Here is a 14743-nt window from a genome sequence, read left to right on the forward strand (position 1 = left end):
CACAGGGAAAGTTACATTAGGTCTCAAGGTTCCCTTTTTTCTCTTGCCAACTGATGGAGGGAGTATTGGGGAAATTTATGGATTTATTTTTTTCCCAAATAGGAGCTGCTTTCTAGCAAACCACAAAGCAGATTGAGACCAGTTAAAGGAGGGCTTCTCAAACTTGGCTCTCTAGCTGTTTTTGGACTACAAATCCCATCATCACTAGCTAGCAGAACCAGCAGAACCAGTGGTCAGGGATGGTGGGAGTTGTAGTCCCAAACACACACACACACACACACACACACACACAGAGAGAGAGAGAGAGAGAGAGAGAGAGAGAGAGAGAGAGAGCGTGCACGCGCTAGAGAACCAAGTTTGGGAAACCTCGAGTTAGAGGTTCAGCCTGCCTGACAAAATCTGGCAAACACTAACATACTCAAAGTGCTTGTTGCCATGATACCCTTAGGTCCTTGCTACCCAATGAGGAGGAAAGCTACCTACAATTTCAAATTTGCAGTTACATCTATGCTTACTTGTTTATCAAAAGAAACAGTTTAAGGACCAAACATGTGATAAGAACAGAGGTGGGTTTACGGCAGCACGGCCGGTTCCATAGCACTGGGTGCTGAGCCTAGGGAGTGCCACAGAGTGTCACAACCACGATGTAGTGAATTGAGCAGAACGCAAGAGGCTCTATATATGTGTGTGTGTGTGAGTGCGCGCACACACACACACACACTTTAAATTTTGACACCATGCAAAGACACTGCTGAAATTTATCAAGTGAGGTGGACTGCAAACATGTGCGATATTGAAAAGCTGTTCCCTTTCGCAGCAGTGCTGTGGGCCTCAGATTCTCTATTGCCAATGACCTAGAGCAGTGGTTCCCAATTGGTGGTCCTCAGACCCCAGGGGATCTGCATAACCCACCCAGGGTGTCCGTGGCACAATTCACATAACAAAAACTACCACAGAGATATCAAAATTTGTCAAAAAGTAGGCTTGGCTTTTGAAAAACTGGGGGGTTCCCAGTACTTAGCTAACTGGGAACCATTGTCCTAGAGATACCACTTCATCTTGCTGAGAGATTGTTTCTGGGTATTCTGACAACATGCAATGAGTACAAGAAAGGAATGTGCTGTTGCTGCCTTGAGAGCTAAGTGGTGATTTCTTTTCCCTTAGCAAAACTATTTATTAGTGAAGAGTAAAGACTTAGCACACAACCCAGGGTTGTTCTCTCTTTCTCTCCAGCAGCTGAGGAATCATGCCGTGAGGGTGAGTTCACTTGGATTAGCTCACTTTTGCATTCTAATTCTGTGTGGCAGCTGTACTCTCAGAGCTCAATATCTTGGGGAAACAGTATTGCTCCTGTTCAAAACAGGTTCAGTGTGGAGAGAAGGCAGATATGTGTACAGAGAGTGTGAAAAACAACATGTAAGACGCCATATCTTGCCTGCAAAGCTGCAGAGGGATACTCTTTTCAACATACTCACCCTTTTTTACATTTCTTGAAGACTTTCCCAATTTTATCCAAAGGGACATCATATTTGTCAGATATCTAAACAAAGCAAAAAGGAAAACAATCACAAAAATGAAGTAATAAGACATGAAAGAGTCCTCACAAATTGCATTTGGAGTTTGCGCTAATATTCAAGCTATGTGCTAACCGTAGTTCAGGACTGAAACCATGGTTTAAACTTCCAAACACACAGCAGTGAAACTAAGATGCAGAGCGGCTTGGCTTCTCTCACAGTCTATCCTGTCAGATTTATAAGTTCATTCTATGTCAGAGCATCCTCTGATGGCAGCGGAATGCCTATAACTATAGCTTGGTCAACTATGGTTGGCTCGCTTGCTATACATTCAGTGGTCAGAGATTAGGGGATGTGCAGTCCAACAATAATCTGGAGGTTCACAAGTTGAGCATTCCTGCCCTACAGAAACCAAAAATTGGTCAAATATTTAAACTATTGGCAATAATGAACACCTTTTGCTTTCATAGTATCCAAACCTTCTATTCAAGATGGTAAGCTTTACAAAAGAGCACGAGAGTTCATAGTGGTTTTTAAGCAAGAGATTCCTACTGTGAGAACTGAGGGTGTGCAGGCTTGTGAGAGAACAGTATATGCCAGAGACTCTACCTGGCTCTCCACAAACATCTGAAATAGTTGTAAAAACATGTGTACACCTTCCATCCAGCCCAACAGTCTGTTCTCACAGAGGCCAACTAGATGCCTATAGGAAGCCAGAAGTGGACTCTTTGCCTAAACCTCTTTCCAAGTCATCCAAGTTGGTGGCCATCAATACAGTGAGCTCCGTATTTTAATTACATGCTGTGTTCTAAGCAAACCAAAAATCAAGCAAGCAAGAAAGGCACTGGGAATGCCATAAAACGAGAGTAGTATGCTCTAGCCATCCTGTCCACAGACCCCCTCAGAAAGTCAGAGTCACAAAGCAGACTGAGCGGCTTGCGGAAGATCTACAGTCTCACCCAGCTGAGTGCTCAATGGTGACAGGAGAACATACCTGAAGACCCTGGGAACTGGAGAATGGATTCTCCGCCCCCCAAATATACAAGATGGCAGCCGAAGGCCATGAAAGGCACTACACAGCAGTTCACAAAAGAAGAGTCTGCTGGATCAAGTGAATGGCCCACCTAGTCCAGCATTCTGTGCTCGTGGGAAACCAGCAACAATAATAATAATAATAATAATAATTTATTATTTGTACCCCGCCCATCTGGCTGGGTTTCCCCAGCCACTCTGGGCAGCTTCCACAGAGACCAAAAATACACTAAAATGTCACACATTAAAAACTTCCCTGAACAGGGCTGCCTTAAGATGTCTTCTGAATGTCAGGTAGTTGTTTATCGCTTTGACATCTGATGGGAGGGCGTTCCACAGGGCAGGCGCCACTACCGAGAAGGCCCTCTGCCTGGTTCCCTATAGCAAGCAAGATTCAAGCACAAGACCACTTTTCCCTCCTGTGGTTTCCAGAAGCACTGATGCCACCAAACTCTGTAGGCAGAGCATAGCCATTGTGGCTAGTAGCCATCAACAGCCCTGGTTAGAGGATATTTCTGGGTTTGTTCTAATCTCAGCACCAAATGCCAATGTTCATTAGATGGCAGGGCATTTTGTAGCAGCATAGTTTCTCCATACTTGTGCTTTGGTTTCCAATTGAGGGGAGCTTATGTTGCAGCCGTCGAGTTATGTCAATCACTCCCCACCCCCCCAGTGGCGCAGCGTGGGTTGTTAGCACCCGGGGCAAGGCAAGTAATTTGCGCCCCCTAACCCGTGGATTTGCGCCCCCTAACCCTACCCCCCAGATGTTGCGCCCGGTGTGGCCGGCCCCCCCTGCACCCCCCACGCTACGCCACTGCCCCCCCCCCCTCCTTAACAGCCAAGTTTACACAAGGCACAAGGTTCGGAGCCCCTCTTGCATGCAAGACATTTCAAGCTGCTGTGAAGGAATCTGAGATCAGGGGCTGGAATCTGAAACCCAAAGGCAAAAGCTTCTGAGCCTTCCCAAAGGCTTGGTTCAACTCCATAATCCTAGCTGGATGAATACATAAGGCAGACAAGCAAAGGCAAACAGCCTAAGTCAGGGGATGGGCAGAGGGTACGCCTCTGGGTGGGTCTGCAAGAGTTTCTGATTCCCATCTTCTTCTTCTTTTAAAAAAGGAAAAATAAAGGAAAACCAGGAGTAGGGTTTTCTGTATGAGCTGTGAGGTCAGTTCTGGTTAAAATCAAATTCCCAGGCTGAGCATTAATTCAGGGATGCCGTGTTCTTTCATTCTAACTACGTCTCCTCTGGTGAGCCACTGTTTTGCATCTGGTTCCAGGCCAAGGTGTTCAGATTAGGAAACAAAGCAGATTCTTCTAAGCATGAAGTCTGTCTTGGACTACAAATCCCATCATCCCTGACCATTGACTAGGCAGATGTGAGTTGCAATCCAGCAGACATCCAGAAGACACCATGTTGGCAATTGTTGAGATATTCCAGATAAATATAGTCTAGCTCATACATGTCAATGGATCTTCTCTGAGGAAAACATAGTTGCAAACCTGAATTCAGGGGATATAGTAATGGGGGTGATCAGGGTTACTGGATAGCAGAGTTGTTGTTACGGGGTGGGCCCAGGGAGACCAAAACCCATTTGTGTGTGTGACGGGCCTCAGAATTCCTTGTTGGACACACTGCATCCCACAAAATGCAGTGTCAATGAGAAACACACACACAGCCTCCCACCAATGTAATTTTACTCGGAGACCTACGTTTGCAAATTAGCATCTGTAGGTTTTGTGCAAATTTATGTCATGGAATCTGGTGCTTTGAAGCTTTGAAGCCACCTAGCAACACCATAGCAATTGTTTTGGAGCTGGATTCCTTTTGGGAAATTGACTGGGGGTGAAATGAGCTGCAGTGGAACTGATATAAAAATTAGAGACCCAGGTTGTTGATTTTGCAAAATGTTTCAATATTAATTGCATTCAACCTTGGGCTAGAATGTGTTCCTGTGTGCCTGCATTTTGTGACTCATGCCTCCCTCCTATGCTGTGTTCCACCACTCCTATCTGACCCTGAAAGTGGCACAGATGGCAGGATGTTTTTCTGCGTCTGCTGTGAGTTGGCACTGGCATCTCCTTGAGAAGTTCCAGGGAGAGATATGGGAAAGGAATGTCAGCAACCCTTACTGAAGGTCTGGTTGCCTAGACAACTGCCCGATCTGTTAAAAGCTGAGACCACAGGTTCTGAAAGACCCTGAGGAGTTTGATACCAGTGTGGAGTCATGTATCTTTATATCCTTTTACCTGTAACCTTTCTTGATGTACGTAGAAGAATGGTTGATGATTTATGACTCTTTGTTTGCTGTGTTTGAACTACTGTGTATAAGCTTCGTTCCGATTTGGGCAGTCTTTTCTAACTGGTTCTGGTTGGCAAGACTGTCTGATTCCAAAAGTAAATAAACAGGGTCCCTAACTGGATCTGCTGATGCTTCCTGTAATTTTCTTGGTTCCGTGTTGGTAACAAATTTGGTGTAGAAGCCAAATTCTTACCACAGAACTGAGGACTCGTCGACAAAACTATTGTATTTTTTATATTTTGTTGGGAAATGCCCAGAGTGGCAGGGGCAGCCCAGTCAGATGAGTGGCTAATAATAATAATAATAATAATAATAATAATAGTAGTAGTAGTAGTAGTAGTAGTAGTAGTTATTCTGCATGTTCCACACATAGAAAGCACAGATCTGAGTGGTTTTCTGCTCAACACCTCTACCTGAAACAAAAATAGGATTGCCCTGTGAAAATGTCCCTAATAAGACTTCAGATGTGGCTGTTTTCATCCCACATTCTCAAAATATATTTTAGACTTGATAGTTTCTTGGTTAAGCTTTGCAATGAAGTAGATTTTTTTATATATACCTATGAGTGTGAAGAAGCATACACAAAGAATATCTTCATCCATTATGCAGCATGGGGGTGGGGAGAGAAAGAGAGGGAGACAGACAAAGCATTTTTAAAGAACCTGGTACACTGGCAAGACCTGAGCAAGTAAGGTCATTCACATGAGATCAACACTACTCTCTGCCTCATTACAAGAGATTACATGCTAATTTTGGCATAGGGAAAGAAGTCAGATTGTAGGAACTTGCAGTTAAAGAGGTCAGCCACAAAACAAGGATCATTTTCTGTGTCAACAGAAAACTAAGGAACATGCAGTTCTCCAGAGGACAAAGGGGTGCACTAAGTGGCTTGTCTGCATGATCTAATCCTGATTTAATAAGTCAGGATATGCATCAGCGTCATGCACCCACATGCAGTCATTTACACAAGTGGGGAAACAAACCAGGAAGTCACAGTTCACCAATGGTCTCATGTTGCATGCAAACCTGGAACTATGATGAATGGCTTCGAAACAAGCCAGGATGTGAGAGCCAGCTTTAAACCATGGAAGGACCAAAGAAGTTTTGTGCGAGGGCATGAAGATCATGCATATCCTGGCATATTTAAGTAAGGGTTTGATAGCACAAACCGGGCAAATCTATGGGTTTTCTGAGAGCTAGACTGGTTCCTGGAGCTCCCATAGTCATCCTGGGCAATAGCTTTACTGGTCCTTTGCCTAGCTCTACCCCTCTGTACAGTGGTGCCTCGCAAGACGAAATTAATCCATTCCGCGATTCTCTTCATCTAGCGGTTTTTTCGTCTTGCGAAGCAAGCCCATTGACGGCTTAGCGGATTAGCGCTATTAGCGGTCTAGCGGCTTTTAGCGATCAGCTGAGAGGCGGCTTATCAGCGGAACAGCTGATAAGCAGCTTAGCGGCTTAGGAAGGGGGGGGAGCGAAAAAAACCCGCAGGAACTCGCAAGATTTTTTCGTCTTGCGAAGCAACCCCATAGAGAAATTCGTTTAGCGAAGCGCCTCCAAAACGGAAAACCCTTTCGTCTAGCGGGTTTTCCGTCTTGCGAGGCGTTCGTCTTGCGGGGCACCACTGTACTATGAGATTGGTGGCTGTCCTTTCTGTTCTCAGCTTCCCCTTCCTGTTAGCAAAGTACATGAGATGCATGCAAAGAGGACACACAAGTAACCAAAGCTCTTGCCTTCTCAGTTCATAAAACATATCAGTGGAAAATCTAATGTTAATGTTACACTGTGTTCTTTCTATTTCATCCAAAGGGTCATTTTGGTAGTGAAATTGGTTTTAACGTTCCCCCCTCTCTCTTCCATCAAAGAAAATATTTGCACAGGTCCAATGGGGTCCAGAGTTAGTGCAGTGATTCAAGCACAGTTGCAGTTTTAGGCTTAGGGAGAACAATTCACTAGGCATTTCTATTGTTGAAACCAATAGGACAACCACACCAATTAGCAAGGTTATATCCCTGAAGTACAGAAAGCTGGGCATCTTGTTTCTCCAGCTTTTACTAAAATTTGGTGCTAGAGAAGCTTGCAACTTACAGCTTCCATTAGACCCTTCAGAGACGGACTCTTGAGCATAAGTGCATCAAAGACTTCTTCCGATTCCTTTCGAACATACAGCAATACTGGAACAACAACGACAAAGTCAATGAGGATTTAGAAAAAAATCAGGTTGAAAACAAACATTAGGCATTTATTAGTCAAACAATAAGTGAGATGCTATAATGCGGCACATAACTATTTCAGGCCAGAACAATCAGAAGCAGTACTTTAAATCCATTCTCTGCAAACCAGACAGAACCTTGATAGAGTGTGGGCCTTCCTAGAAGGAAACAGGACTGGAGAAAATTCTGCACTTAACTCCTCATACATAAATGGACACTCCAGGGACTTGTCACAATAAATGCTTTCTTTGAGAGCAACCCATCCCCCACCTTGAGAATGAGGTGGTTCTTCTACTCTTAGAATTTCAAAAGTCAAAATATGGTGACATTCGGCTGGACGTTGACTGGACTACTGTGATATCATAGAATATTCACATATGTTCTAAACGACATGAACAAAATTAAACTGGGCCCATCAACTCAGTGTACTAACAGCAGGTCTCCCAAAATGCAGTGATTCACGAGAAATCAGTCGCAGTCAGAGTTCTTTGGGAAGAGGGATTGTCAAATCACTCAGGAAACTGTAGCTCTGTCTCCAAACAACTCTCAGAACCCTTAACATACCTGTGGTTCCCAGAATTTCTTGGGGAAACCTTAAAGTGATATAATACTGCTTTAAATATATAGTGCATATGGGACCTTCGTCGAAGCAGTAGCTTTCAAGCAATTACGATAAAGTTTGCTTATAGGTACAGATATGAATTCAAGCAACAAACCTCCCTCGCCCCTACATTCTAGGAATAGCACAATGACTTGGGCCAGGGTCAAGTGTACCTAGACTGGGTGAGGGACTCTGTTATTCAGCAAGCTGGATTTCTGGTGTTCTGGTAGCATGAGAGACTGATCAATCTATCAGTCAGGAAATTCTGTTTGCTAGGTATTTTTGTCCCATCTATGAAGACCTTGCACCTTCAAATCAAGATATCAGAGACTATTTCACATTGCAACAGGGAGCCTCAAGCGCTTTGGAAGTGTCACCACTGAGGAAAGCTGTGCTGAGGCTCAAGATCACACAAAGCAAGGAAACTGAGCACAGTATATTGGCTGCCCTTAATTCACCCCTGTGAATGAAAGCTATCAAAGTTCTATTTGCTATAGGCGATAACAGTACCACACCTACAGTTTCAGTTTATATTATACTAAGATACCGGTCGACAGGGGTGAATTTAGGGCAGCACTGCCAGAGTGAATAACTTCCGTGAATTGAAGAGCTAAAATGGAAGGATGAAGTGGATTAGAACTGTAATATGCACAGCTTCCTTAAGTTCTCCATGCAAGCCAGTGACCTATTTTGTTACTTGCTATAATGCAAAAAGCAAGCCATTCATTCATGTTGTGGAAGATGACAATAGAGGGGGGAAAGTTTTCATTTGAGTGAATGTTTCTCTGGGTTTAGAGCTGCCTCATGTGGTATATTTTGTACTGTGTATTTGATCCCCCCAAGTCAAAGTGGCCAGGTGTGGGGGGAGGACTTTTGGATCTAGCCCACAGGCAAAATTAACTAACACAAGCCTGCCTTTTAGAATCCATACTGGACTATTATGAAGTACAACCCAAACAGTGCTTTCTTTTCCTCCTGGTAAGTGGCGTTATTTACCTCTCTTTGGTTCTTCTATTCGAGACAGCTTAACCGGGGTGGCAGCAAAATCATCTTCATTGATATAAGGCCCCCTCTTCATGGCAGAGCTACAAGAAAACCAGCCAGGCCATCAGATCACTCAATCCGAAAGCTTGCAAGACCACTTTCCCCAAACCACACCTATCAGCTGGCTTCACAGGTGACATCAGCCAATGGGCAAAAGGACAGTGTTTAATCATGCAATGTCTGCGCAGTCCTGCTCCCAGCAGGAAACAAGAAAGCAGAATTTTCATCCCTGCCATCTGCAAAACAGGTATTAAAAGTCCTCTGCAAAAGTGCTCTTTGGAGCAGCTTGCGTGCAAGCTTTTGCAAAGGATTTGAGACATTTCCTGCACTCGAAAGGGAATGTGGGGGGCTCTTTTAAATGCTTTTGCAAGGCTTCCCCCTCCCCCTTTAAGTCCCCACTGTCAGAGGCTTAAAGCAGAAGTGTAGAGAGACTTAGGGCAAGGAATTTTGACAGGTGGGTGTCCCCGCTACCCTGCCAATCCAGTGATCTTGTCAAATGGTGGACCTACTCACTGGTCACATTTGGCCCACGAGGCAGATCCTGATAAGGATTTGGCCCATGGAGGCAAAAAGGTTCCCCACCCCTGCTTTAGATGTTGTTTAATTCCCATCCGTCCCAGCAGACACTGGCCAATGACCAGGGGTGATGGGGTTGTACTCAGTAACACCTGGAGGGCCCTGAGTTCCCCATCCCTGAGTTAACTAGAACAAAACAGTGCATTCCTCATTCAAAAATATTTAGCAGCTCTGGAGTATGGAAGTAGTAACAAATCTTACCCTTCGCCCTCCAGTTCTTCAGATGCAACAGGAAAGACCTAGAAAGGGTACGGGGGGGAAAGTCCAGTTATTTTTACATGTTCTGGAGAAAACTTAATAACGGATCAGTACAATTGTGTTGCATGTACCTAGCAACCTTGACAACTGGTAGAAAAGTGCTGTGGAAACCATTCAGAACTAGCCATTGTCTGCTACTGGTTTGCTTTCTTCCTTGATCCATCACCAACCTATATACAGTGGTACCTTGGGTTGAGTTCTTAATTTGTTCCGGAGAGCTGTTCTTAACCTGAAACTGCTCTTAACCTGAAGCACCACTTTAGCTAATGGGGCCTCCTGCTGCTTCCGTGCCGCCAGAGCACGATTTCTGTTCTCATCCTGAAGCAAAGTTCTTAACCCGAGGTACTATTTCTGGGTTAGCGGAGTCTGTAACCTGAAGCGTATGTAACCTGAAGCGTATGTAACCCGAGGTACCACTGTATCTCCCATCTCACTGTTCTCCTAAGCTTGGAGAGGCTCCTGCCCACTGCTCCCTTCCTCACCTTCTCTCTATCTTCCAAACCCCCCAAACCCAGTCCTTTCAAAGTGCTTGCTGGATGCCTACCACCCTGGCTTTTCAAAAATTCTCAGCTACTCTTGCTCTCCTGTTCACCCCCATATACTTGCTACTCAACCCTCTTTCACTTTCCCCCCTTTGTCTCCTCCTGCCACAAACACTTCTTATGCTTTGAGAAATAACCTTTCATACTTCTTTACTATCACCCTCCCTCCCAGATATAAAGCAGAAGAGGAATTGTACATGAGCTCCCCGCTGAAGATTGGAATAGTGAACATCAGGTATGAAGAGAACCGGCTGAGTATCAAGGTCCATGAACGGCTTGAAGATAGTGATATCTGTACGCTTGTGGGACTGAAGCAGCGGCACTTTGACGTCAGAAACTGTTGGAAAGAAGAAGGAAATAATACATTTCTCTCTCACACACAACCTCCCTTAGTGTCTGCTTTCTGAAGAAGAGCCTGTTTTACAACTTCTTGCCAAGTAGAACAAAGTAGAATGGAGATCCTGGGAGTGGATTTGAGACTCTTTCCTATACTACCATTCTGCTGCAAAAATGGCAGGCCTGTTATGTTATGAGCTCAAAGACAAAGGGCCACAAGTGGGGAGAACCCTGTCGCATTCCTGTCTTGCTTGCAGGCTCCCCACAGACATCTGATTGGTCATGGTGAGAACATGGGCTTTGGTCTGATCCAGCAAGACTCTTTTTTCATCCTTAACCTGACCCATGGAACTCCCATCTCTATCTGTGCAGCCCCGCCCTGGACTCCATTTATTAGGGCTTGTCCACATTTGAGTGTTAGAGCTAGCTGCAAATCCGCTTTGTCTCCATTCAAAGTAGTCTGTATCCACATGTATTTGAATCTGTACATCAGGAGCAACTCGGGTCTTTCCCATTCGTCCTTGCCTTCTACGCCGTGGATTCTGTCAATTAAGTACCGGCAGGATCTGTGGTGCAGATAGCTGCGCACGTACCTTGTTTTTCTAAAAGAATTCCCCACCCAAGTAGTATGCAAAAGCACACAGTTTATATCTGCTTGTGCAACTTTCTGGTTTTGTGCAAATCCAAGGGATCAAAAAGGAAATAATCCATTCAGGAGAGCCCTGGAAATAGCTACTAGTACAGCTGCGGGGGGAAATGAAAGCACTTAGGAAGTGCTGAACATGGAAAGGGCTGGCTGAGCCCAAAAACACCAACAAAAACAAATTGGCTGTGATCCAGAGTGGAGTGATTTGATTTCCCACAGAGCAGTCTGGCACCCAGTTTAACACCCTCAAATTTATAACATCAAGTTTTGGATGCCCCAAGGAGCATTCAGATATTCCACCAAGACACCATTTCCAAAAATGAATGTATTTAAATGCATTTATCTCTACTTCTGCCTCAGAAAATCCTGTTAATAATATAGTTTGTGAGGTGGCCCTACATTCATGTCTTGGTGTAATTACATTAAAGTTGCATTTTCTTGCTCGACTGCCTCTCCTCAAGCTGAACACCTATTTAGCAAGGGCTAAATAAAGGTTCAATTCCACCAACACCATTATTGTCTGCCCCACATCAGCACACCTCCCCTTTAAGAAAAACAAACCAACCCTGTGCTTTATACTATTGCTTGTATTTCAAATTTAGATTTAGTTGAAATTTTCCATTAAATGAAATGGCACTTTAATATTTCCTTTATACCATTGCTTGCATTTCAAATCAGATTTAGTTGAAATTTTCCACTAAATTAAATGGCACTTTAATATTTTCTACTTACAGGCATTCAGCTGGGAGCTGGGGTCAGTACACTTGCCTTTTCTTTTGCTTTGTTTTCGTTCCTCATCTCTGATCTTCCTCTCTGCCCCCTGTCAGATAGAAAGAAGAAAGGTTATTTACAGAGGCTTGGCTTCCTCTCCATTGAGGTCAGCATCCCTGGTCCCTCCCAAATCAGGCATTGTGGAAGTCAGTCACACTTGGAACTTCTTCCTCTTCCAAAAGTCATTGAACTTGAAACCAAACCCATACACAGTTCAAATCCTCAAAGACATAGTAAATCTAACTCTTTGAAGATGGAGTGTTATGGTGTTAGTTATTACATGTAATCTTCACAACTGTTTTAAAGGGTGGTAGGCAAGAAAATTGTTGCTGCATCTCTCAGCCAGTATAACTGGTGTCTCTGTTTTATAATCAATAAAGACAATTTTTTTTATTTCAGAGCAAGGCTTGAAGTATTATGGACAATATATTAGAAATGTAGATTGCAACCAAGTATGAATGATCAATTATTGCACCTGCCTTGCGCGTGCGGGGGTGGGGTGGGGCAGATTCAAGCCAGAAAATACAGTGGTACCTCGGGTTACAGATGCTTCAGGTTACAGACGTTTCAGGTTACAGACTCCGCTAACCCAGAAATAGTACCTCGGGTTAAGAACTTTGCTTCAGGATGAGAACAGAAATTACGCAGCAGCAGTGCGGTGGCAGCAGGAGGCCTGGTTAGCTAAAGTGGTGCTTCAGGTTAAGAACAGTTTCAGGTTAAGAATGGACCTCCGGAACAAATTAAGTTCTTAACCCAAGGTACTACTGTAATTGTAAGCATTGTTTATGTCCCTTGCCATAAGCAATGAAGTAGTTAGTTTTATACACAGGCAAACCTACATGGGTGAAAGGATGCTACAAACAGAATAAATTGGTTTGTCTCATTTAGAAAACAAGGAAAGGGTGTATTCAGGTTTGCTGTGAAATATCACTTTTAATTTGCTATGTGCCCTATTAAATTTTTTATTGATCAATACCTAAAGCAAAGCAGACTTATATTATTTTTTAAAAATGTTACTTTCAAAGCTTTTGGATGTTACGTTTGCTTGAGTTCCTTTTAAAGACAAATGATCCCATAACAATACCAAGGTGGATACGGTCAACCATGTGTAGTTTTACTGCAGTTCTAACCAGGGGTTTAGAAAGCATATAATCTAACCTCTCCTGAGACTGTTTCCAGGTCAATCTTTAGAGACCTTCTTGAGGGAACTAATACTGTTATTACTGAGCAGGTGCCAATTTTGTTAAGGTCTTGTTTTGTTAGACTTGTTGTGATTGCTAATTCTACATTTGTCATCCTTTATAATAAATTTTATCGAGGCTGTGCTCCACTACCGCAGAGCTTTCCAAACTTTTCATGTTGGTGACACACTTTTTAGACATGCATGATTTTGCAACACAGTAATTCAGTTTTCCTAGCAAACCAGAGGTTAAACTAACCCCTTTCCAGACCTGGGATGAGTGAGGGGAGCGTTCGCACAACACACACCTACACACTGCAGCCGACACACAGTTTGGAAAGCTCTGTACTACCGTATAGTGGATATGCTCTCTCTGCACTAGGGCTGGGTAATATATTGATATATCGTCCAAAACCGGTTTTAAGTCCACATTGAGATATTGGTTTCATAATTTCTGACCTGGCAATATATCGCAAATCATGGTGTGTGTGTGTGCTATGCAAAAATCACAATGAGGGGGAAACCATGAAGCCAGCCAGCCAATGCCTCTACAGAGCTCCATCCTTATTTCAGACATTGTGATATATCGCAATGTTTAGCTGGTGATAAACCAGATATTGCCCAGCCTTACTCTGCATAGGGTATAGCTTCCCCCAATAGATACATAGAGCAAAACAAATGAGTGTAAACTGATCTTGTGTAATTTTGAGAAAGCTTGCTTCTCCTTCTCCAGATGAGTTGACTGTACGCACACATACACACAGAGAGAGAGAGAGAGACCAAGCAATTATTACAATTCCTTCCAAGTGCCTAGCTGCTGAGACAACTAGTGGGGCAAAGTTTTAGGTTAAGCTACTGGCTACAGGCTCCTGCCAACCTAGCAGTTTGAAAGCACGTCAAAGTGCAAGTAGATAAATAGGTACCACTCCGGCGGGAAGGTAAACGGCATTTCCGTGTGCTGCTCTGGTTCGCCAGAAGCGGCTTAGTCATGCTGGCCACATGACCCAGAAGCTGTACGCCGGCTCCCTCGGCGAATAAAGCGAGATGAGCGCTGCAACCCCAGAGTCGGTCACGACTGGACCTAATGGCCAGGGGTCCCTTTACCTTTACCGGCTACGGGTGGTAAAAGAAAGGTGCAGCAGTAAAGCCACAGAAACACCAAACTGAGAACATGGAAGTTTCTATCTTGTAAACTTGCATCTTGTAAGCTAATCAATAAAAATGAAGATTGAACTGTGGTTGAAAACAGGCCCATTTGTCCCTAGCTTCGTTGTTTTTTCCTCAATAGCGAGCAGCCTTGATTTTTTTTTTTTTTAAGTAGATTAAAAAAAGTAGATCGACCTTGTTCTTCAATGTTTTGCTATTTGGATTTAGCACTACATTTTTTTGTTAATGGGGACAGAATCTGCAGGACAGAATGACCGCTTAACCCAGATGATGTAGAAATGCCAAAAGAGGGAAATCAAGTAAGCCAGAGTTGGCAAACTAGATGAACCATGCTGCTTTGTTCCTAAAATACTTTTTTTGGTATGTTTTTTTCTTATACACATCTTTGTTTTTTCTCTCGGGTCCCCACACTTTTTTTCTCTGTATCACTTTATTTATTTATAATTGAAGTTCATTCAATAAAATATTAATATTTAAAAGTAGGAAAAATGTTCCTAAAATAACTGTTGCTTTTATTGTTGGTTATTTATTAAAAGCAAATAATGTCTACAATTTTATCT

General features: G+C 43.5%; 1 protein-coding gene across 3 annotated transcripts in view; it reads right to left on the reverse strand.

Moving 5' to 3' along the window:
• GRHL1 (grainyhead like transcription factor 1) overlaps window positions 1-14743 on the reverse strand; it is a 65646-nt gene that overhangs the window by 3339 nt on the left and 47564 nt on the right. For 2 of the 3 annotated variants that reach the window (XM_079969867.1, XM_079969866.1), the window contains exons 10-15: window positions 11798-11885; window positions 10281-10420; window positions 9485-9522; window positions 8660-8748; window positions 6938-7023; window positions 1476-1540 (exon numbers count right to left, since the gene is read on the reverse strand). In XM_079969867.1, coding sequence (XP_079825993.1) covers window positions 1476-1540; window positions 6938-7023; window positions 8660-8748; window positions 9485-9522; window positions 10281-10420; window positions 11798-11885 — 506 coding nt within the window. The remainder of the gene's footprint in view (window positions 1-1475; window positions 1541-6937; window positions 7024-8659; window positions 8749-9484; window positions 9523-10280; window positions 10421-11797; window positions 11886-14743) is intronic. The other variant, XM_079969868.1, reaches the window with a different exon arrangement.

This window comes from Podarcis cretensis (genome assembly GCF_951804945.1).
Source record: "Podarcis cretensis genome assembly, chromosome: 3".
Taxonomy (NCBI): Eukaryota; Metazoa; Chordata; class Lepidosauria; order Squamata; family Lacertidae; genus Podarcis; species Podarcis cretensis.